The 17964-nt window shown below is 30.2% G+C and overlaps 3 protein-coding genes across 4 annotated transcripts; 2 read left to right on the top strand and 1 right to left on the bottom strand.

Annotated features, from left to right (window-relative positions):
* Positions 1-3279: 3279 nt before the first annotated feature.
* LOC103858145 (uclacyanin-2) lies at positions 3280-4414 on the top strand. The gene is made up of 2 exons (XM_009135441.3): positions 3280-3571; positions 3789-4414. Exons 1-2 carry the CDS (start codon positions 3397-3399, stop codon positions 4199-4201), a joined length of 588 nt encoding a protein of 195 aa, XP_009133689.1. The 5' UTR covers positions 3280-3396; the 3' UTR covers positions 4202-4414.
* Positions 4415-5272: 858 nt separating this feature from the next.
* On the bottom strand, positions 5273-16896 carry LOC103858144 (ELMO domain-containing protein A). The gene is made up of 9 exons (XM_033286694.1): positions 15110-16896; positions 7064-7173; positions 6881-6949; positions 6570-6685; positions 6430-6478; positions 6114-6240; positions 5981-6028; positions 5748-5842; positions 5273-5649 (listed from the first exon to the last, which is right to left on the bottom strand). The coding sequence occupies exons 1-9, from the start codon at positions 15252-15254 to the stop codon at positions 5548-5550; spliced, it is 861 nt and encodes a 286-aa protein (XP_033142585.1). The 5' UTR covers positions 15255-16896; the 3' UTR covers positions 5273-5547.
* On the top strand, positions 8480-14292 carry LOC103858143 (probable WRKY transcription factor 12). 2 transcript variants are annotated; one of them, XM_009135438.3, is made up of 4 exons: positions 8480-12588; positions 12703-12791; positions 13101-13271; positions 13874-14292. In XM_009135438.3, the coding sequence occupies exons 1-4, from the start codon at positions 12361-12363 to the stop codon at positions 14049-14051; spliced, it is 666 nt and encodes a 221-aa protein (XP_009133686.1). In that variant the 5' UTR covers positions 8480-12360; the 3' UTR covers positions 14052-14292. The 2 variants fall into 2 exon arrangements, with proteins under 2 accessions (XP_009133686.1, XP_009133687.1); XM_009135439.3 differs by having other exon boundaries at positions 8532-12588; positions 13892-14292.
* Positions 16897-17964: the final 1068 nt, after the last annotated feature.

Here is a 17964-nt window from a genome sequence, read left to right as displayed (position 1 = left end):
GAGAGTTGTGTCTTTTCTAAAAGTTCTATGTTGTAAGGTTGTGTCCTTCTAAAAATTGTCTAAAAGTTGTGACTATTCATAAGTATTTTTTAAAAAGTGAGAAGTTGTGAGTATTAGAAGAATGCGACTATTCAGATTAAAGGGTTGTGACTATTATAGGTTTTAAAAAATCTATAAATAGTCTCTCCCATGCATTTTTCAAATTAAATTTTCACTAATCTACTTGTTTTTCAAAAGTAGTATTATATGTATTGTGTGTTTAACGTCTGCTATGGATTGTGTGTTTCATAACTATAAATTATTTTTCCGTTTAATACTACTTTTGACTTGGAAATTTTTTATATTTTCCACTTATTTATTTTCAACCTAAATGTTTTTAAAAAATTGTTTAAAAATCATTAGAACCATTTAAATGAATCATTTGCAATCATTTAAATAAATTATTATTATAATAGTTTGGATGAATATTTGTAACTGTTTAAATGAACCAATACAATTTTTGATTGTTAACCATTGCAATCTTTGGTGGTTAACCATTGCAATTTTTGGTCTCTATATATATAATAGTTGTGAACAATGAAAAAGATGCAACAAAATATTGAAAAAAAGAAAGAGATCGATTTTTTTTAAATAAACACTATTTCAAGGCCAGAAGATAACAATCCCATAGGGAGAGACATACAATGTCACAATAATGAAACAAAACCCCAAAAAAGAAAGAAATAGACTCGGTGTTTGTGGGGATAAGAAAAAGTAACTGTTTCCTTTCAATAAAAAAAGGAATCTCCAACAGAGATTGCATATCCAATTGTATCGAAAGGATGTGATATGATAACTCTTAAATTCATATTTGCAACCGAGTCTGCGTGAAATTGTGAATTCAACAACTGATTAAAGAGAGAAAGCATTAATTTTGAAAAACGTGTTCGATGCAATAATGATACGCGGAGAAAAGAAGTGAATTGTGTGATGGAATTGATCAAACACCAATCACAGTTATTGAAGTAAATTAAAATTAGTGAAAATTAAGGGGCAAGGGAGCCACGGCAAACGCCGGCAGCAGCCCCAAAGTCAGAGCAAATGAGAGGTGCTCCCTGTTCTTCTTTGGATCGACGTGAGAGAGAAAAACAGTTACAAGATTACACACGAGTTTTACTACTTACAAATGAAATTTTGTTTGTATCTTTAGAAAATGCATGTGTTTCAAAGATATTAGAAGCACATGAAAAATGGCAAGATGCAATGAAAAAAGCATCACTTTAGTGATACACCGTATTAATCGGAAACTAGATTCTGACCCACCTTTAAAACAATGAGTATATTTTTTGTTTTACATTTTTTTTTATAAATTTAATTTTTATATTTATGACTTTTAGTTATATTTGTGCTTTTCTTTGTATATTTATAACATGTGTACTTTTGGAAAGCATTTGGTACAACAGATATTTTATAAAATATATGATATATCTATTTTTATAAAAATGAGTTCTGGTGCGATATCGCACGAGCTTTACCTAGTTTAAATAATTAGGATAGTGGAAATCTTTTGTTTAATCTAGTAGTTTTACTAAGAGTTCCAATAAATAAGATTTATCATCAATTATACAGACTAATAGAAATCGTTTACAAGAGATATTATGTATGGTACAAGTAAAACTGTTAAAATGGAATTTCATAAAGCGGTTTAATATGGTGCAGATTTGTAAGTTGTAGAGTAGTCTTTTAATATTTTTTCGTAATCTAAAATAGTATAAATCAGCTAAAAAATAGTTACGATATACTTCGTTATTTTTTGTGGTGTCTCCTTTCATTTTAAATTTGAAGCCAATGGATAAGATGATAATATTATAATAACCACCATCAAATTCCAACATGACACGCTCTGAACCTCCTCTAGAAGCTCCCTCTCTAACTCAACAACTATTTTTTCATCTCTATAATCAACCTCCCCTTTTTGAACACTACAATGAATCTGCTAAATATGTTTCTCTTTTCTCGGTCTCCTAGTTAACTTTTGTTTTGGTCAGAGAATTAATAGGGATGCATAGTGGTTGTACTATTTAGTTTTTGTTCTATCGCTGACCATTTCGCTTCTAGGCTTACTTTCAGATTGTTTGGTTTCGTATGTTTTCATCTTTTCAGAAAAAGAAACATTCGAATATTATAAAGAAATGTTTCACCTAACACAACACCTATCTTTTATCATTGACAAATATACTAAAATAGCCTTGGAGCGTGCTAGCTAGGCATCTTCCCCCTAATACCTAATTCCATTAATATTTTTCTAGAAGAGTTAGGAAGTCATTTCGAATATTTGTTCTCTTTTCTTCTGTATAACTTCTGACCCAGTCGGACCAAGAAGTTGGAAAAAAAATCTAACACAATGGCTTCAAATAAACCTTCCAAAAATACAATGATCAGATTCAGTAAACAAATGCTTTCATGTCTTTTATATGATTAACCGAATAATCTTTTAGGAGTTGCATTGATAGTCTTCGTTCAACGTAGAAGACCCTGTAAGGAAAGTCTTTGTTTAACGTACAAACTCCACTCACACACTAACAAAACCCCATCAAATACAAGTAGAAGATATACCATTGGCAATTGGCAACTAGACCAAAAATATATGAACTAAAAATCATATTTTATATGAATTCATACCCTTTAAAACAGTTTGTATAAAATAGATAAGAACTTGTTGTGATAAAATTAGTAAGTTTTTTAGGAAATTTCTCCAGAGAAAATATAGCTTAAACTTCAAATATCCTGTTTGTAAGGCATTATGTAAAACTCTCGTAAGCTGACATTTTGCTTAAGTTTTAAGGAAAATCATGGCATCTGCAGATACTACAACATTAACCAACTAAGAAATTCAATAGTTTTATTTTGTCAACCAATAAATACTACAATTTTCATGTGATAAACATTAGTATTTGCGTTTTACATAGAAGCATATTAACGAACCCATGTTCTCAACACACTTTTAGGTAGAAAACATAAGAAACCAAATAAGAAGAAGCCACTCGTTAGGTTGATGTGTACATATAATTTACATCAAAGAAAGCCACGGATGAAGCCTCAGTTCAAAAAAAAAAAAGCCACGGAACAATTCAATTAATTATCCATTCCTTTATCTTTTAGTTTTGAATATATATGAACAAATAGTTGGTATGCATAAAGACAATGCCTTACCAAACAAAGAAATGAATAAAAATAAAACGGAAATGAAAAAGAGAGGATGAAGTTGTTGAATGATTTGGCGAGGGCGGCGACTTTTCATACAGTTCCATTTACTTAATTCCCATAGTCCTCACATATCTCTTTGTTATATAATAGCCACCATAACCAATTCCTCTCATCACAATCTTTTCAATTATACCTCTCTTCTTAACAAATATGGCAATGAATGGTTTGTCAAAGATGGCTGCAACCGCTCTTCTCCTAGTCCTGGCCATTGTCCCAGCCGCGCTCGCTGTGACGTACACGGTGGGAGACGCTTCTCTATGGGATAGTGGTGTGGACTACACGAGTTGGGTTAAAGGAAAGACTTTCAGAGTTGGTGACACTCTAGGTGCGTTATTATTCAGTCCTGTTGAAATTTATATTTAAGCACAAACTCAAAGTTTTGTAACTATAAGTATTAAGTTCTAGTTACAATCTTTAGCCAATAGGTTGGTTGGTTCCAGCTTACACTTCCAAATAGAGATAACTTATTACGCAAGGAAACTATCTACTTTGTTTTTTTAATGTTCCTTAACGTTTTACTTGGATGTTGGTTTTAAAAACAGAGTTCAAGTATGGTTCTACACACTCAGTGAACGAAGTGGACAAAGCAGGTTACGATAACTGTGGAGGCACACCGATCGATACTCATTCTGGTGGAGACACCACGATTGATCTCGAAAAAGTAGGAACACAGTACTTCATCTGCCCTACACCTGGTCACTGTGCAGGTGGCATGAAGCTAGCCGTTACGGTCGTAGCCGCCTCTTCCGGAACTCCAGCCGCCCCCACGCCGCCGTCTACAACTCCCGGAACTCCTTCCACACCGGGATCACCGCCGGCTGCCGGAACTCCAGGTACCCCGGCTTCAGGGTCAACTTCTCCTCCTCCACCGAAGGCAAGTGGTGCATCTAAGGGAGTGATGAGTTACGTTTTGGTCGGAGTTTCGATGGTTTTCGGTTATGGTTTGTGGATGTGAATGGTTTAGAGAGCCAGGGTGGAGTCAGTGCTTTGCTTTTGATCTACTTTGTTTTGGTTGTAACTCTGTAAGAGAATTTGAGTGTGTTCCCCTCGTCATCATCTCTTATAATTAGGGTTTTATTATTTGGCGTTATCAGTTTTATCATTATCACATTCACTTCTTTTTTATTGTTGTAATAAAATTATTATTAGTTTCCATTTTCTTTTTCCACCGTGCAGAACCATTTCATCATTCGTTATCATATATCCTCTCCATATATATATCAAGTTATGAGTTTTGGACTCACATGGACAGCTCTTCTCCACCATCCCCCGCCCTCGTGTTCAATTTTAGTTTATAAATGTTACGTTGTCAATATGAAACGCGTAATAGCTGAATCAACAACTATGACTAACTATTAGTATATATCCTAAAAGAAATGATTGTTTAACAATATTTATTCTAGTGGTTAATGGTATATAAGATCACATTAAGCAATGCAACTTGTGCGTAGTTAGTATTCTCGATTAGCTTTTTCTTTTTTTTTTCCTTATAAAGAGTTTTCAAATTAAAATACAAGGAAAAGTAATATATCTACTTTGAGATCACATGTTTTTGAGAAAGTTGTCAAGTAACACACGAAGCCGATTCAGGGTCAACCAGACTGCCATCAAGTGATGCTAGAGGACTATGAGCTATTTGGTGGTCGAGATCTTGCTGGTGCTGGTGTTGGTTTGCTACTGAGTTTCTGTTAATGGTTGGCTCTGAAACTTTGGAGACAAACAATTTCATAAGAAAATTAACAATTTTTTTTCTAAATTTTTTTTTTAATTATTGGAATACCTATATCACATTGTGACCATAATAAACCACATCTACGTACATAATAAACTCATAAAAATTTGGAGACACAAGACTGATGTTCCACTTTATTATGTCCAGAGCCGACTATGATTAATTTAGCATTTACCCTAACATTTATTTATGCAAATGGAACCATCATCATGATCATCAATAAGACAATCTGTTAATTTGTAATATTTTATTGTTTTGCCTTTTCTTCCGATTATGAGTGCATCGCATGTGTTATCTCTATAAGTAATCCAATGGGTAAAAGCTTTACACAAACAGATCAAGTGTTAGCCGCCACCATAATGTTTTATTACCACCACACACTGACAACATCACTCAATCGTCTTCCATCAATTAACACATTAACATCACCCGATCGTCTTCCATCAATTAACACACTACACACAATTACTGAAAAAACTCAACGTTGTTAGAAAACGAACCCCATTCTTTTCCTAACTACACGCTCATTTTAACCACAACCAATTTGAGATTCATCATAACCCCACACACTATTGAGAGAGAAGAGCGTAGGAGGGCAAGTCTTCAAGATGCGTTATATCTTCCAGCATCAGCTCTCTCTCCAGCTGTCTCCTTGTTGATTTCATCACCGTCTGTGTCATCCATATACAATGTTACCAATTCAGTTACCAAAAAACACTATCTATCTCTGTTGCAAACACAACGTATGGATATGTTTTAGAGTACTTACGTTGAATTCCATGTATGAGGCATGCATTGAAAGCCACTGCTGATCCATTAGCTTGAATGCAATGCAATAAAGAATGTCAAAGGCTGATTCGTTCTCTGCTTACACCCACACACTTATCTGAATCAGTGTCAAAATCCAATCAAAGCACCATGTGTGCAACCTATCTATTGTTATGGGGAAAAGCAAACAGCACTTTTGAGTGGAAAGGGAATAGCATTATGTCAGAGCTTTACCAGAAAGGAACTTCAGAAAAGTTGCCCCAACAATTGTTCGAGGTTTTACTGTAAATTTTTCAAAAGGATATACTGTTAGTATCTATTACAATCACGGTAGGTAAGTAGATTCTTGTGGGCTGTGGCCATATACCTGCTTCAAGGTCAAGCATCTGAATAAGCATGAACGTTATATTGATACCAGCAACAGCAAAAGGATATTCCCATACGGACCTTTCCCCAACCTGCTTCCTCAAAAGGTCCTGGAAGGATTTCTGCAGCATATGGACATGCGGCGTTACAAAACGAGGTGAGGAAACTGTGAAACAAGCTCATTACATGGAGCGAGCAAATGCTATATTTGATGGCACATGAATACATATAAATATATAATACTGTGCATGGAAAGTGAAAATTATTAGGGAAAATAATTCGATTCTTCTCTGAAACGTCTGCAAAGGTAGCATGTGGGTTCTAGCGAAGTACATCAGGTTTTCAAGAGAAATGAAACCACCACCCCTGAAAGACACTGCACCGTAAGTCAAAGAGGATGGAAGCAACAAAATATAAATATCAATAAAAAAAGTGGCGAGGAAAGTTAGCCTTGTACCTAAAATCTGTTGACGGATCTTTGCCCTGCCAGCCCATCTCTTTCCACTGCTCAGATATCAACCCATGAAGCTCTTCTTCAGGGAAGGAAAGTTTCCAGAGATTCCTCAGAGCTTCCTAAGAGCAAAAGAAGTAATTATAAAAGCTGTTACATATGGACTTATGATGCAAACATGCATTTGGCTCCAAAAGCAATCGCTTTTTAAAACCAAGTGATGGCGAAAACTAGAGTATTCGACTATCTCCAATTAATGGCTCTCAAGTCCACTGTCTTTATATGAAAAAATAACAACCCTCACGTGAAATGTGTACCTGATGCAGAGGTATGGTGGTGTCATAAGCTACATCAATACGATTCTGCAACCTCTGCAAGCATTCCTCCTGCAAGTTCCAACAACAGTGTAGAAGTTATTAGCAACCCAAGCAATGAACAAGAAAAATCCAAATTCAAAACCCCCAAAAAAAAAAAAAATTGGAGAAAAGAAAAAGAGTAACCTGAGCAGGTGTAAGATCAAAGGTAGAATGTGCATCACTATCTCTTCGCTGAGCGCAGACGCAAGAAAGACCCCGGCCTAACCAAGCTGCTGATCCAGGCACACCCTCAACTATTAACAAAACACAATCTTGTTGGAGCTTACATGAGATGAGTGAAAGCAAGCTACTCTATATATCCAAAACTCCCATTAAAAACATCATCAAACTCTACAAAACAATGTCATATTACTAAGATTTAATTAAATAACACCATCCTCCTTGACACCAAACTGAGAATACTAATCTCTACAATTACCATGAAATAATTATTTCTTGATTTGTATTTTAATATCATCTTTCAGTATTTGTTGCCATTTTGATATCGTGATTTGACAGGAAATAAAATTCACTATATTATTTATCGAAGAATAAAATGTTTTATTTTCTACTTTTTGATAAAAAAAATTGTAGAGTTTACAAAAAAAAACACCACTCTTATTTGGTTTTCTCTCTTAGATAAACCAAAGAAAGATAACCAAATCAACTCATCGGTAGATCAACTGTGTATATGTTATTATATATATATACTAGGTTAAGATCCGCGCCTTGCGCGGGATAAACATTATATATATAAATTATTTTATATATTATATGTTTATAACATATTATGAAATAATAAATATATATTGAATAATTAAGAAGTCATTATCTACTACTTATATAATTAAATTGGTACGAACATATAAATAAATTTTATAAATCAAAAAAATATTTTTTCTATTTGAAATGATATATAATTAAATTTAAATGATAGTAACATATATGGGGTATATTTTAATATTAATATTTATTAGATGATGCTTTTTGCTCATATTTTTTTATCATTTGTATATGTTATAGCAAAAAGTCTAAATTAGTGATAACAAAATTTTCACTGTAGAATTAATGGTGTAAGTAATTTATAGTATTTTAAAAAATTAAGTTGTCAATATTTTCAATTTTTTTATCAAAAAATGTTCAAAGTAAATTTCAAAATTAAGATATTTATGTATTTTTATATGGCATATAGTTTAATTTAAAATGATACATATATTTATATATCTTTTATTTTTGATACTTATTTAATGAGACTTTCAACTTATATTATTTTTTAATTATTTGTATCATGTCATAATAAAAGTTTTAAATCATAGATCACAAAATTTGAATGTGAAACTTTTAACAGTTTTAGTAATTTATACTCGTTTTTAAAAATTAAAAATATAATATATAAATAAGTTTTTTAAATTTTTATTATATGGTTACTATGATTGTTTAATTTATTTTAATAGCTTAAAATTAAACAAATATAATTATAATACACACTTATGTTATCAAATCTTTATTATTCAAAATTATTAGGCAATTTCGTTATTTTATTTAAGGAAATAATGAAGCACATTAATAATGTATTTATTGTGGTTTAATAAAAAGTTTATTATATATTTAGATGGACCAACATATTTCTCTAAGGATTCTAGTGATGACACGTGGCTACAAAAAAATGTTGCAATGCTTCTCAAATAATATATAGGGGATATACACGTTTCAAAAACGTCTCCAAGTCTAAATATCTACTCTATTAAAATAGTTAGACTTATGTTTCTTCGTTTGTTTACGCGTATCTGTGTTTTCGATTCTATGCAAATCATCGTACACTTCCATACATTTAGGATATTGCTTGATATGGGTCTAGAGTTTATTAAGCCCATTGGTTTATATTTTGGAACAATTCAGAACGAAAATCTTGGTTTTATGCATTATGAGGACATGTTTATTCTCTTCTCTTGTCGTGTATTGTGTGAATCCACATATTATATATACTATATGAAGAATAAGGTTATCCACTGTTGTATCCACAGCAGAGGAATTATCAAAACTGTTTGAAGCCCCACACTCATTTCTAACCCCTAAATCAAATCCCTTAAACAATAAAAAAATATTATTGTATCTTTAACTGCTAGAGATTAATGTGATGAGTTTCTAAGAGTTGTAATGAAAGGTCATTTTGTGTGTTTTTCGATAATATGTTTTTTGAATTTATTAAGAGACCGAGAGAGAAAATCAACAATATCGAAAAATCGAGAATAATCAAAAGGATCTAAAAAGATCGATCAAGAAGAATATCTGAAATTGTGAAATATAACATTCTCTAATATATGAATATTTAATTATGTTTATTCATTCATCACTAGATGCATATTGTATATTTTTATGAAAATCTAAAAAAAAACAAAATTCATAAACACTTTTGTGTGTTCTTTATTCTAATCAGTTTATCAGCACAAAAATTAAGATTAATATTGGAATTATATATATTTATATATATATATATACCATGAGAATTGAATATGTACAACCACTTAGTTAATTATTGTTGGGTTATGATATAGACCATCCTCATTTGAATTTGAAAGAAGTAGAAAAGAGGAAACGAAAAAGAGAAAAAGAAAGGCTGAAAATGGAGGGAAGAGACAAAGTGGGCACTTCTACAAGAGAGGGAGAAGAAAAGACTTAAGAGAGATGCCTTAGAAATTTCACCATCATTGAATTGGGAAATTCCTTACGGATTTGATTGGAACGTGTAATCATTGTTGCATGGAATTCATCCCCTATCATATAACCTTTAATTTTAAAATTCCTCGCTTTGTCTCTTTGCTCAACCTATGACATGTCCTTCTTTCATTTGCATCATAATTTGTTTCTTAAAATGTATTTACATGTGCATCATAAAAATGTTTAATTGAACTTAAAAGAATACATAATATTTTGTTTTGAGTTTTGACTAACCATTTGCAAAATTTAAACGTTGCATTTTCCATAAATGGAGTTAAAAATGTTATTATATACTATAAGTGCTTTATTTTATTTTATAATGTTAAATTATGTATGAACTTTTTTTACACAAAATATTTAATTAACATACTATCCTTGTAAATAAAAAGGATATAAAACTTAACTTCGTCATTTTAATTGTTGTCTGTTTGTTTTTTTTTCTCTATTTGTCTTAGTGTCGGTAAGAATAAATAAATAAACTAACTAATGGTACTAGTACTATAATTCCTTTAAGGGCTAATTAAGCAGGTGTTTAAGTTGATAGTTAATTACGGAGTTGATTGGACCGGTAAAGTAAATACAGTGCCGTGCGAGGATCTCTAGAGACCTAAGGCGATTTTTAAAATTGGGACCCTTTTATATAACTAGCAAATACAAAAAAATATAAATTAATGAAAACAAAACCATAACTTATATAGTAGACCATTGACAAAAAAAAAACTTTATATTGTAGACCAATAAAAGTGAATAGGAAGAAATACTACAGGAAGAAAACGAGGCAACGTGCTGTATACAAAATTATTTGAAAGACTAAATGATGAAAAACAGATCAAAATCTAATTAAGAGTTTAATTTCTGATGTTTTTTGGAAAACTTACCCGGAAAACGAACCTGATTCCTTATTAAATTTAGATTCAAATCCCTTTGAAAGACTATTTGATTTAGAATCTTTATTTCCTTCTATAAGCTTATATTCCAAAAAGACATACACACACAAAGATTCGAACACGGGTCATTAACGGTGAGTGTTGGAGAACATATTAATGCATAACCACTTTGATATACTCATTCTCAGAAATCGGGGGCCCCTAAAATTGTAGATAATTTGGGGGCCTATGGCAAATACCTTTTTGAATATATAGTAAGCACGGCTCTGAGTAAATATGAAACTTAGTTTAATCCACCTCAATCATGTTTTATGATAATGTCATAGAAAAGATTAAAAATGTTTAATTATATGTTTTTTTATTAGTTGCTGTTGCGTTGTGTTGCTATTGTGGAGGAAGTTGGCCTGCTCTTTTCCTTAGGTGTTGTTGTGTGTAGTTATCAAATTCACGATAATATAAAAGTACAACATTTGTGTTTTACTATGCGCGATATATTTTAAAAGCAGTCGTATAACATATAACGTTTCTATGAATATGATTAAACTAGGTGTTTTGTTCGCACTCGCGGACTTAATAATTTTACAAAAAATATAAATATAGATATATTATCAATTCAAAAATCAGTAGACATGTGATTTTAATGTTTTTAAAACATTTAATAAATTATTAATTTTTTATATACGAAAAAGGTTTTTTATTTTAAGAAAATATATCGTATTACATAAAATAAATATGAAAACATTCAATTTACATAAAAACATATATAGACATTTATATTTATTTTTGAAATAGTTTGATGTAAAATATTTTGGATAACATAATATATAATCTTTTTAAATAATGATGATTATCAAATTAATGAATTTGTTTTTAACTTATGGGTAATTTCATATTAAAAATATAATTTAATTATTTATTTAGGATAATAAATAATTTAAATATTCTAACTTTTAACTGAGAGAGAAAAAATCACTTCACAAATAATAGGAATCATTTTCGAACACATTTATGAAAGTGGATTCAGACATGATTTGGGAAGAGGTAACTTTTTTGGGTGTCGTTTCCATCATCAGCTTTAGGACACATCTTGAGATATGGATGGAAGCTTTGATGTACCTCCACCACACTCAATTACCTTCTTGACAATTATTTCTCTGTCTCTCTAATCTCTATATTGTCATGTGTAAGGAAAATCTTCAAATATCTTATACATTAAGATAAATCTTTACTTCAATTAATTTCTTATAATTTTGATTCCTTGGATTGCTTCAGTAAAGCTGATCAACAACAATTAGTCCAAACTCCAAACCCTTGTTTGGCCTCATTATGGGATGGTTAGGTTCAATAAATGATGCAGGTTACTTGCTTAGATAAATGAAAGTAAAGTCGTAATTGACTAATTTAATTAACAGGAAGATAAATTCAACACATCATTATCAACTTATTTTACTACCGGCGCAAACAAAAGAGTATCGTTTTTTTTACTAAAAGATAAATTGAGAAATTTCATTGAACATTATATTCCACGAAAGATAAATTGAGAAATAAATATGGTATATATCCAAATAATTTTGTTTTGTTTGGCATATGATTTTAGACATATAAACTTCACATGAAGCTGACTGCCAAAGACACGAATGGTTCAAAACTTCAAATGATACATTTAGAGGGTTTTTGAAACGTGTGGGGACGTACATACAAAACCCTATCTCTCTATATGAAAGCAAGAGAAGAAAAACCGTAAAAGTAACATTTATAAATTTTATTAAAATAAAATATAGACAAAATAAGTGTGATATACTATTTACAAAATAATACGCACAATAAAAAGGGAGAATGAGATTAAATCAAATGGAAGGAGGAGGAAAAGAAAGAAGAGTAGTAGTCAATACTTATTACGATCAACAACAAGAGAAAATGAACTCCCCATTTGAAGAAACTAATGTCTTAACCTTCTTCTCTTCTTCTTCTTCTTCTCTCTCCTCTCCTTCTTTCCCCATCTATAACTCTTCTTCTACCACTAATACTAGTTACGCACCTCTAGGGTTTTCGAATAATCTTCAGGTCTAGCTATGATCTCTCTTTCTACACATATATGCATATACGTGATTGTCTTGTTTTCTTGGTTTAAATATTGATTGATCTTAATTTGGAGGGTTTGATATATGTGTTTTGTAGGGTGGAGGACCCTTGGGATCAAAGGTGGTTAATGATGATCAAGATAACATTAGAGGTGGAATTAACAATGATGTGCATTATAATTCTTGGTAATTTAGTTCATTTAAATTCTAAGATGAATCCATTCCTTTCTTCTTCTGTGTACCATCGACTAATAGCCAAGTTAAGAAAGTTACTAATATTGCCTTTAACTTCATCAGTAGATTAATCATCTTTCTCTCCAATGTTTTGGGTGTCCCCAACACCACCATATTATTAATTTATGGGTTTTCCTAGAAATGTTTTGAGATCCAGTAGAACCATAGCTTGACTATGTATAAATCCTTATGAGTTATGACATAATTAGATTAAACCTAAGGCATAAATGATGTTTACGTTATAGAGTGGTTGTATTGCAGGTGGAGATCAAGTAGTGAGAGTGGAGAGATGAAGAACAAAGTGAAGATAAGGAGGAAACTAAGAGAGCCAAGGTTCTGTTTCCAGACAAAAAGCGATGTGGACGTTCTGGACGATGGCTACAAATGGCGTAAATATGGTCAGAAAGTCGTCAAGAACAGCCTTCACCCCAGGTAATTAATTCTTTAACGACACAACCACGTACATCTATGTAACTATTTAATCAACCCTATTAATTAGTCTAATTAACGTTACCTATACTTCCGATAAAATGTGCTTAATGATTTTCGTATAATCACATTGACTGGTGATTGATAGTTTCGTAAAAGCTGGGGTAGGAACTAAATTTAGGTGTATCTATTATATTATCTCTTTAGACTGTTGCCGAACCTTAGCTCAAGTACTAAAGACATGACTGACTGCTAATACATCCTTATGTAATATATACGTTTAAAATATATTTTTTGCAATATTACATGTATTGTAAAGAGGTTGTTGTTTTGAATATAATTTTACATTCATTAAATATATACATTAATGTATGTTGCAAATTTAGTATTTACTGCAGGTAGTCATCAACAACATTTTATGTTTTTATCTCTTTTCTATTGTGCAACATCTACACATATTTCTAACTATTTTTGTTAGTACACTATAAGGCTCGTGACATTCACACGTTTCTATTATTTGTTTTATTACTATTATTTTCGTATGGCCAACTGAATCAAATCAAATTGTGTTCAATGATATTTAATTAATTAATAAATGTATAAAGATGTGGATATACATACAGGAGTTATTACAGATGCACACACAACAACTGTAGGGTGAAAAAAAGAGTGGAGAGGCTGTCGGAAGATTGTAGAATGGTGATAACTACTTACGAAGGTCGTCACAACCACATTCCCTCTGATGATTCTCCTGAACGTGATCATTGTCTCTCTTCCTTCTAATCTCTTTCTTTGCTTATATATATATGCGCATACATAGATGTGTGATATTTCGCATATTTGATATTGCATGTGCTTTTCATCAGATGTTTTATATATATTCTTGACTTCATTTTCGTTTGTAATAGACTCTTTTTTTTATTTTATTTTTTTGTAATAGACTTATATACTCTCAATGTGGATTAGTTTTGAGGCTGATCAGGTGACGTGGTATAAGATATTAAAGATATATAGGTTTAAGATCTTTTTCTTGATAAGAAAAGTGGAGGGCTGAATTAGTTGATGGTGTGAACAAACGTAAATTAATTTTGAAGAAACAAAGAACTTAAAGAGAGCAAAAGACAATTGAAGTATATATCCGTTTAAAGTTTGTATATTGGTTATGTGAATTAATAATTTATAATCTCTTAGATTTGTATTTATATTTAGATTCAGAATCTCATATTCATTTTTCTTTTAAAAACATCATTATTTAAGTAAATGTGTGTTTTCTAATTTTAAAAAGGCATATTGTATACCGTGGAGGTCTTCAGTCTTCACACCCTCCAGATGTCGATTTTGATCACGAATTTTAACTTTATGCTGATGCATAGAATTTTAAATCACTTCTAGAATCAATGTTTGGTTAGTGTAAGACATGTGACATGTAAGATTTTCACATCCGTCTGTGAGAGTATTATCCACGTTTCAACTTCATGGAACTGGTAGGACGGATTTTAAATATGAGCCATAAAGTATATAAAAGAGTCAATAGTTTATTATAAAAGGTATTAGTAGTAACAACACTCAAGCAAACCTAGATACAAAATAGCTCATGGTCTACAAAGACATACGGTATATATATATATATATATATATATATATATATATATATATATATATACATATCACGTATTACGTATATTGTTTTTTGGACAAAATATTACGTATATTGTTAATCAGGGTTATATCTAGCTAGCAAGAAAAGCTTATCTCTTCCTAATGGTGAAGATGTTATAACTATAGATAATCGACTCATGCAGCCGGAGCGTAATCATAGACTACATCATCGTCATCATCACCTTCATTCTTGAAAGATCTTGCAAATTGAGTGTGACCATTGCAATGGAGAACCAAGTCAAATTCTATTGCAGACATTCTCTTACTCACTCTACTCAGTTGAAAAGAAGCTTTAAAGAAAATAAAACTAGGTTTGATATAACACATTGAGATGGTCACTTGCTATATTTATAGATGTGAAAAAGGTAATGGCGAACGAAGAACTCATTAAAACTGGGTCAGGGCATGTGACTCGCTGCTTATAATGTGTGCTTGACACAAGTGGAGTGTGGAATACTGAGTAGCCCACCTATTTTATGCCCTGACTCATCCGTCATTTTTTATACATTTATTGGTCCACCTCTTATTACACGATTTGTTAACACTTCGTTTCATTATGACATAGTTTTCTTAACGGAATATTAACTTTTTCTGAAGTATAGATCGACAAACATAAAGTTTTTTTTTTCTTTTGGATTTTTGAAAAAAAAATAAAAGAAATTTTTTTTTGAATTGTTGATTCCCTCTACGGCTCTACCAATAGCAAACATCATAGCATCATGCATAGAACCTTGAGGGACAAAAAGAAAGATTTATGATCTGTTCTCTAGATTTGTTTTGAATTTAACTTCATTTCAACATTATTATTGTGAAAAAAAACAAAAATCCTCTCGGACCAACTGTACAGTAGTTTTCTCTATAACTGGACTTGTGGGAAAGTAAGAGATATGTCTAGTCAGTTTACTTTTTCTTAGTTCTCTCATGAGGCATGGTTTACTTTTTCTTCACTCCAATCCCAGTCAGTTTGGAATCTAACCTGACTGTCATGTTTAGTTAATTGTTTTTTTATTTCTTGTAACTTCAGGTACTAATCAAGTATATGTTCAGTGCTCGCATCATAGGAAAAACAAATACTATAACATAAGTTAGTTAATCAAATGTTGTTTACTTACAGTTTGTCGTTCATGAATGTAGCTAGGAACTATATAATGTTATTTGGAAGATAAATTACATCAGTTTGAATGTAGCTAGTAATGCAAATGTATCATTCGAAACGTTCCAAAAAAAAAAAGCGATGTTCACTCAACATATCCTCTTGTAAAGTTAAAATCCTTTGTTTTAACGAATAAATAGAATTTTTTTTGTTAACGTGAAATCTCTTCTTATCTTGCTCTTTAACTTTTGGGTTTGCTTGTCTCAGCACTTGCATAGCTAGGTGCGTTCAAATTAGCTGTCAATCCTGGCATGTTAGATTTAGATCAATCTATGATCTATTCAATAACTATATTTCTCTAACAATCCTGATTATTTTCGGCTATAAAGAAATGTTACCAGATGGGAATTGATTCGCATATTCGCATTATTAGCAACACATGCACTTCGCAAGATCACTATCGTCATGACGTTCTAGGTTTAAATAAATCTCCCCACATGTCCATGTAACATGATTAGTATGGGATCCCATCACCACACTACAAACCAAAAATTACATATAGTTTTCCCAAATCACATCACTATTTTCATAATTGCGTATATATCAAGAGATAAGATACTACGTTTATCTGCCGGGATTTGATATATGGTGGTCTACATTAATTATGTATCCCTCTTGTTACGACTTAAGATTTCGAATTCAATAACAACTAGATTTTGACCCGTGCAACCGCACGGGTGTTTGTTTTTATTTTTCTATACATAAATTATTATTTTAGAACATAAGTGGTATATATTTTTAATGTTAATCATATACTTAAATATTTATATAACTATTTCAAATACAATAATTTTATAATTTACATGTTATAATTAATTAATTGTTTAAACTGTATGTATTTACCACTTCTTATTATATATTTATCTTACTGTATTTGCATTTAGTTATTAAGCAAATTAATATATTAATGAGAAAATATATTTAAAAATTATTTTGTATTTAATTTATGCTAAATTTTGACCCGTCTTTCAAAACTGGATTTCTTTTTACCAATATTAGATAATTTATTATTGTATATATAAAAGTCTAAGATATGTTAATTTTTAAATATGTATTATATAGTTTGTTAATTTTAAGCTGTTCTATCATCATATTATATTTTAAATAAATAATTTATATTTATGAAAATAAAATTTAGAAATTGAATATAATTTTATCATATTTATTTTAGTATAATAATTATATTTTAACATGATCATGACTATAAAGTAGATAAAATAGGATATAATTTATTTATTTTCATTTTTAAACGATAACTTAAAATACATTAAGTTATTGTTTAAATTTTTTTACACAGATTTATTAGAATTTTTAAATATAATATATCAATATATATTATATTTAAAATGAAAATATATTATGATTAAAGTAGTTACAAAGATTTTATATTATTAACTTTAAAGAAATACATGTTAAATTTTATACATGTATTATATAGTTTGATAATGTTAACCCATCTTACCAACATATTAGATTTTATTTTTGAACATAAATATTTTATAATTACGAAAATAAAATAAATAAATATATAAATTTAATACAATTTTATATTTAGCTCAATATAATAATTTTATTTTAATATGATTGATTATGATTATAAAATAAATAAAATATTCTAGATTTTTTTATTTTTAATTTTATATAACTGAATATATTAATGTATAATAATATTTTAAACTAATTTCAAAATTAGCAAAAATATTTAAATATAATTTCGAAAATAAAGATCTTGTAAAAATCTTTTTAAACAGATTTGTTAGAATTTTAAAATAAATATATTTATATTTAAAATGAAAAGATATCAAAAGATATTATGATTAAAATATTTTAAAATTTTGATTTATTATTAGTATGAACTAAAATGTAATATGAATTTCTATGAAT

Source organism: Brassica rapa, chromosome A03 (genome assembly GCF_000309985.2).
Source record: "Brassica rapa cultivar Chiifu-401-42 chromosome A03, CAAS_Brap_v3.01, whole genome shotgun sequence".
NCBI classification, from domain to species: domain Eukaryota; kingdom Viridiplantae; phylum Streptophyta; class Magnoliopsida; order Brassicales; family Brassicaceae; genus Brassica; species Brassica rapa.
This window is presented reverse-complemented; position numbering and strand designations above follow the sequence as displayed.

Excerpts from the sequence above, each read along its gene's own strand:
- LOC103858145 (XM_009135441.3), top strand. The coding sequence starts at position 3,397 with ATGGCAATGAATGGTTTGTCAAAGATGGCTGCAACCGCTCTTCTCCTA. Across the intron at positions 3,572-3,788 it reads CAGAGTTGGTGACACTCTAG|AGTTCAAGTATGGTTCTACA; the intron begins GTGCGTTATTAT and ends TTTTAAAAACAG.
- LOC103858143 (XM_009135438.3), top strand. The coding sequence starts at position 12,361 with ATGAGATTAAATCAAATGGAAGGAGGAGGAAAAGAAAGAAGAGTAGTA. Across the intron at positions 12,589-12,702 it reads GGTTTTCGAATAATCTTCAG|GGTGGAGGACCCTTGGGATC; the intron begins GTCTAGCTATGA and ends TGTGTTTTGTAG. Across the intron at positions 12,792-13,100 it reads GATGTGCATTATAATTCTTG|GTGGAGATCAAGTAGTGAGA; the intron begins GTAATTTAGTTC and ends GTTGTATTGCAG.
- LOC103858144 (XM_033286694.1), bottom strand. The coding sequence starts at position 15,254 with ATGTGTTATATCAAACCTAGTTTTATTTTCTTTAAAGCTTCTTTTCAA. Across the intron at positions 7,174-15,109 it reads AAGATCTTTCAAGAATGAAG|TTGAGGGTGTGCCTGGATCA; the intron begins GTGATGATGACG and ends TTTTGTTAATAG. Across the intron at positions 6,950-7,063 it reads TTGATCTTACACCTGCTCAG|GAGGAATGCTTGCAGAGGTT; the intron begins GTTACTCTTTTT and ends TGGAACTTGCAG.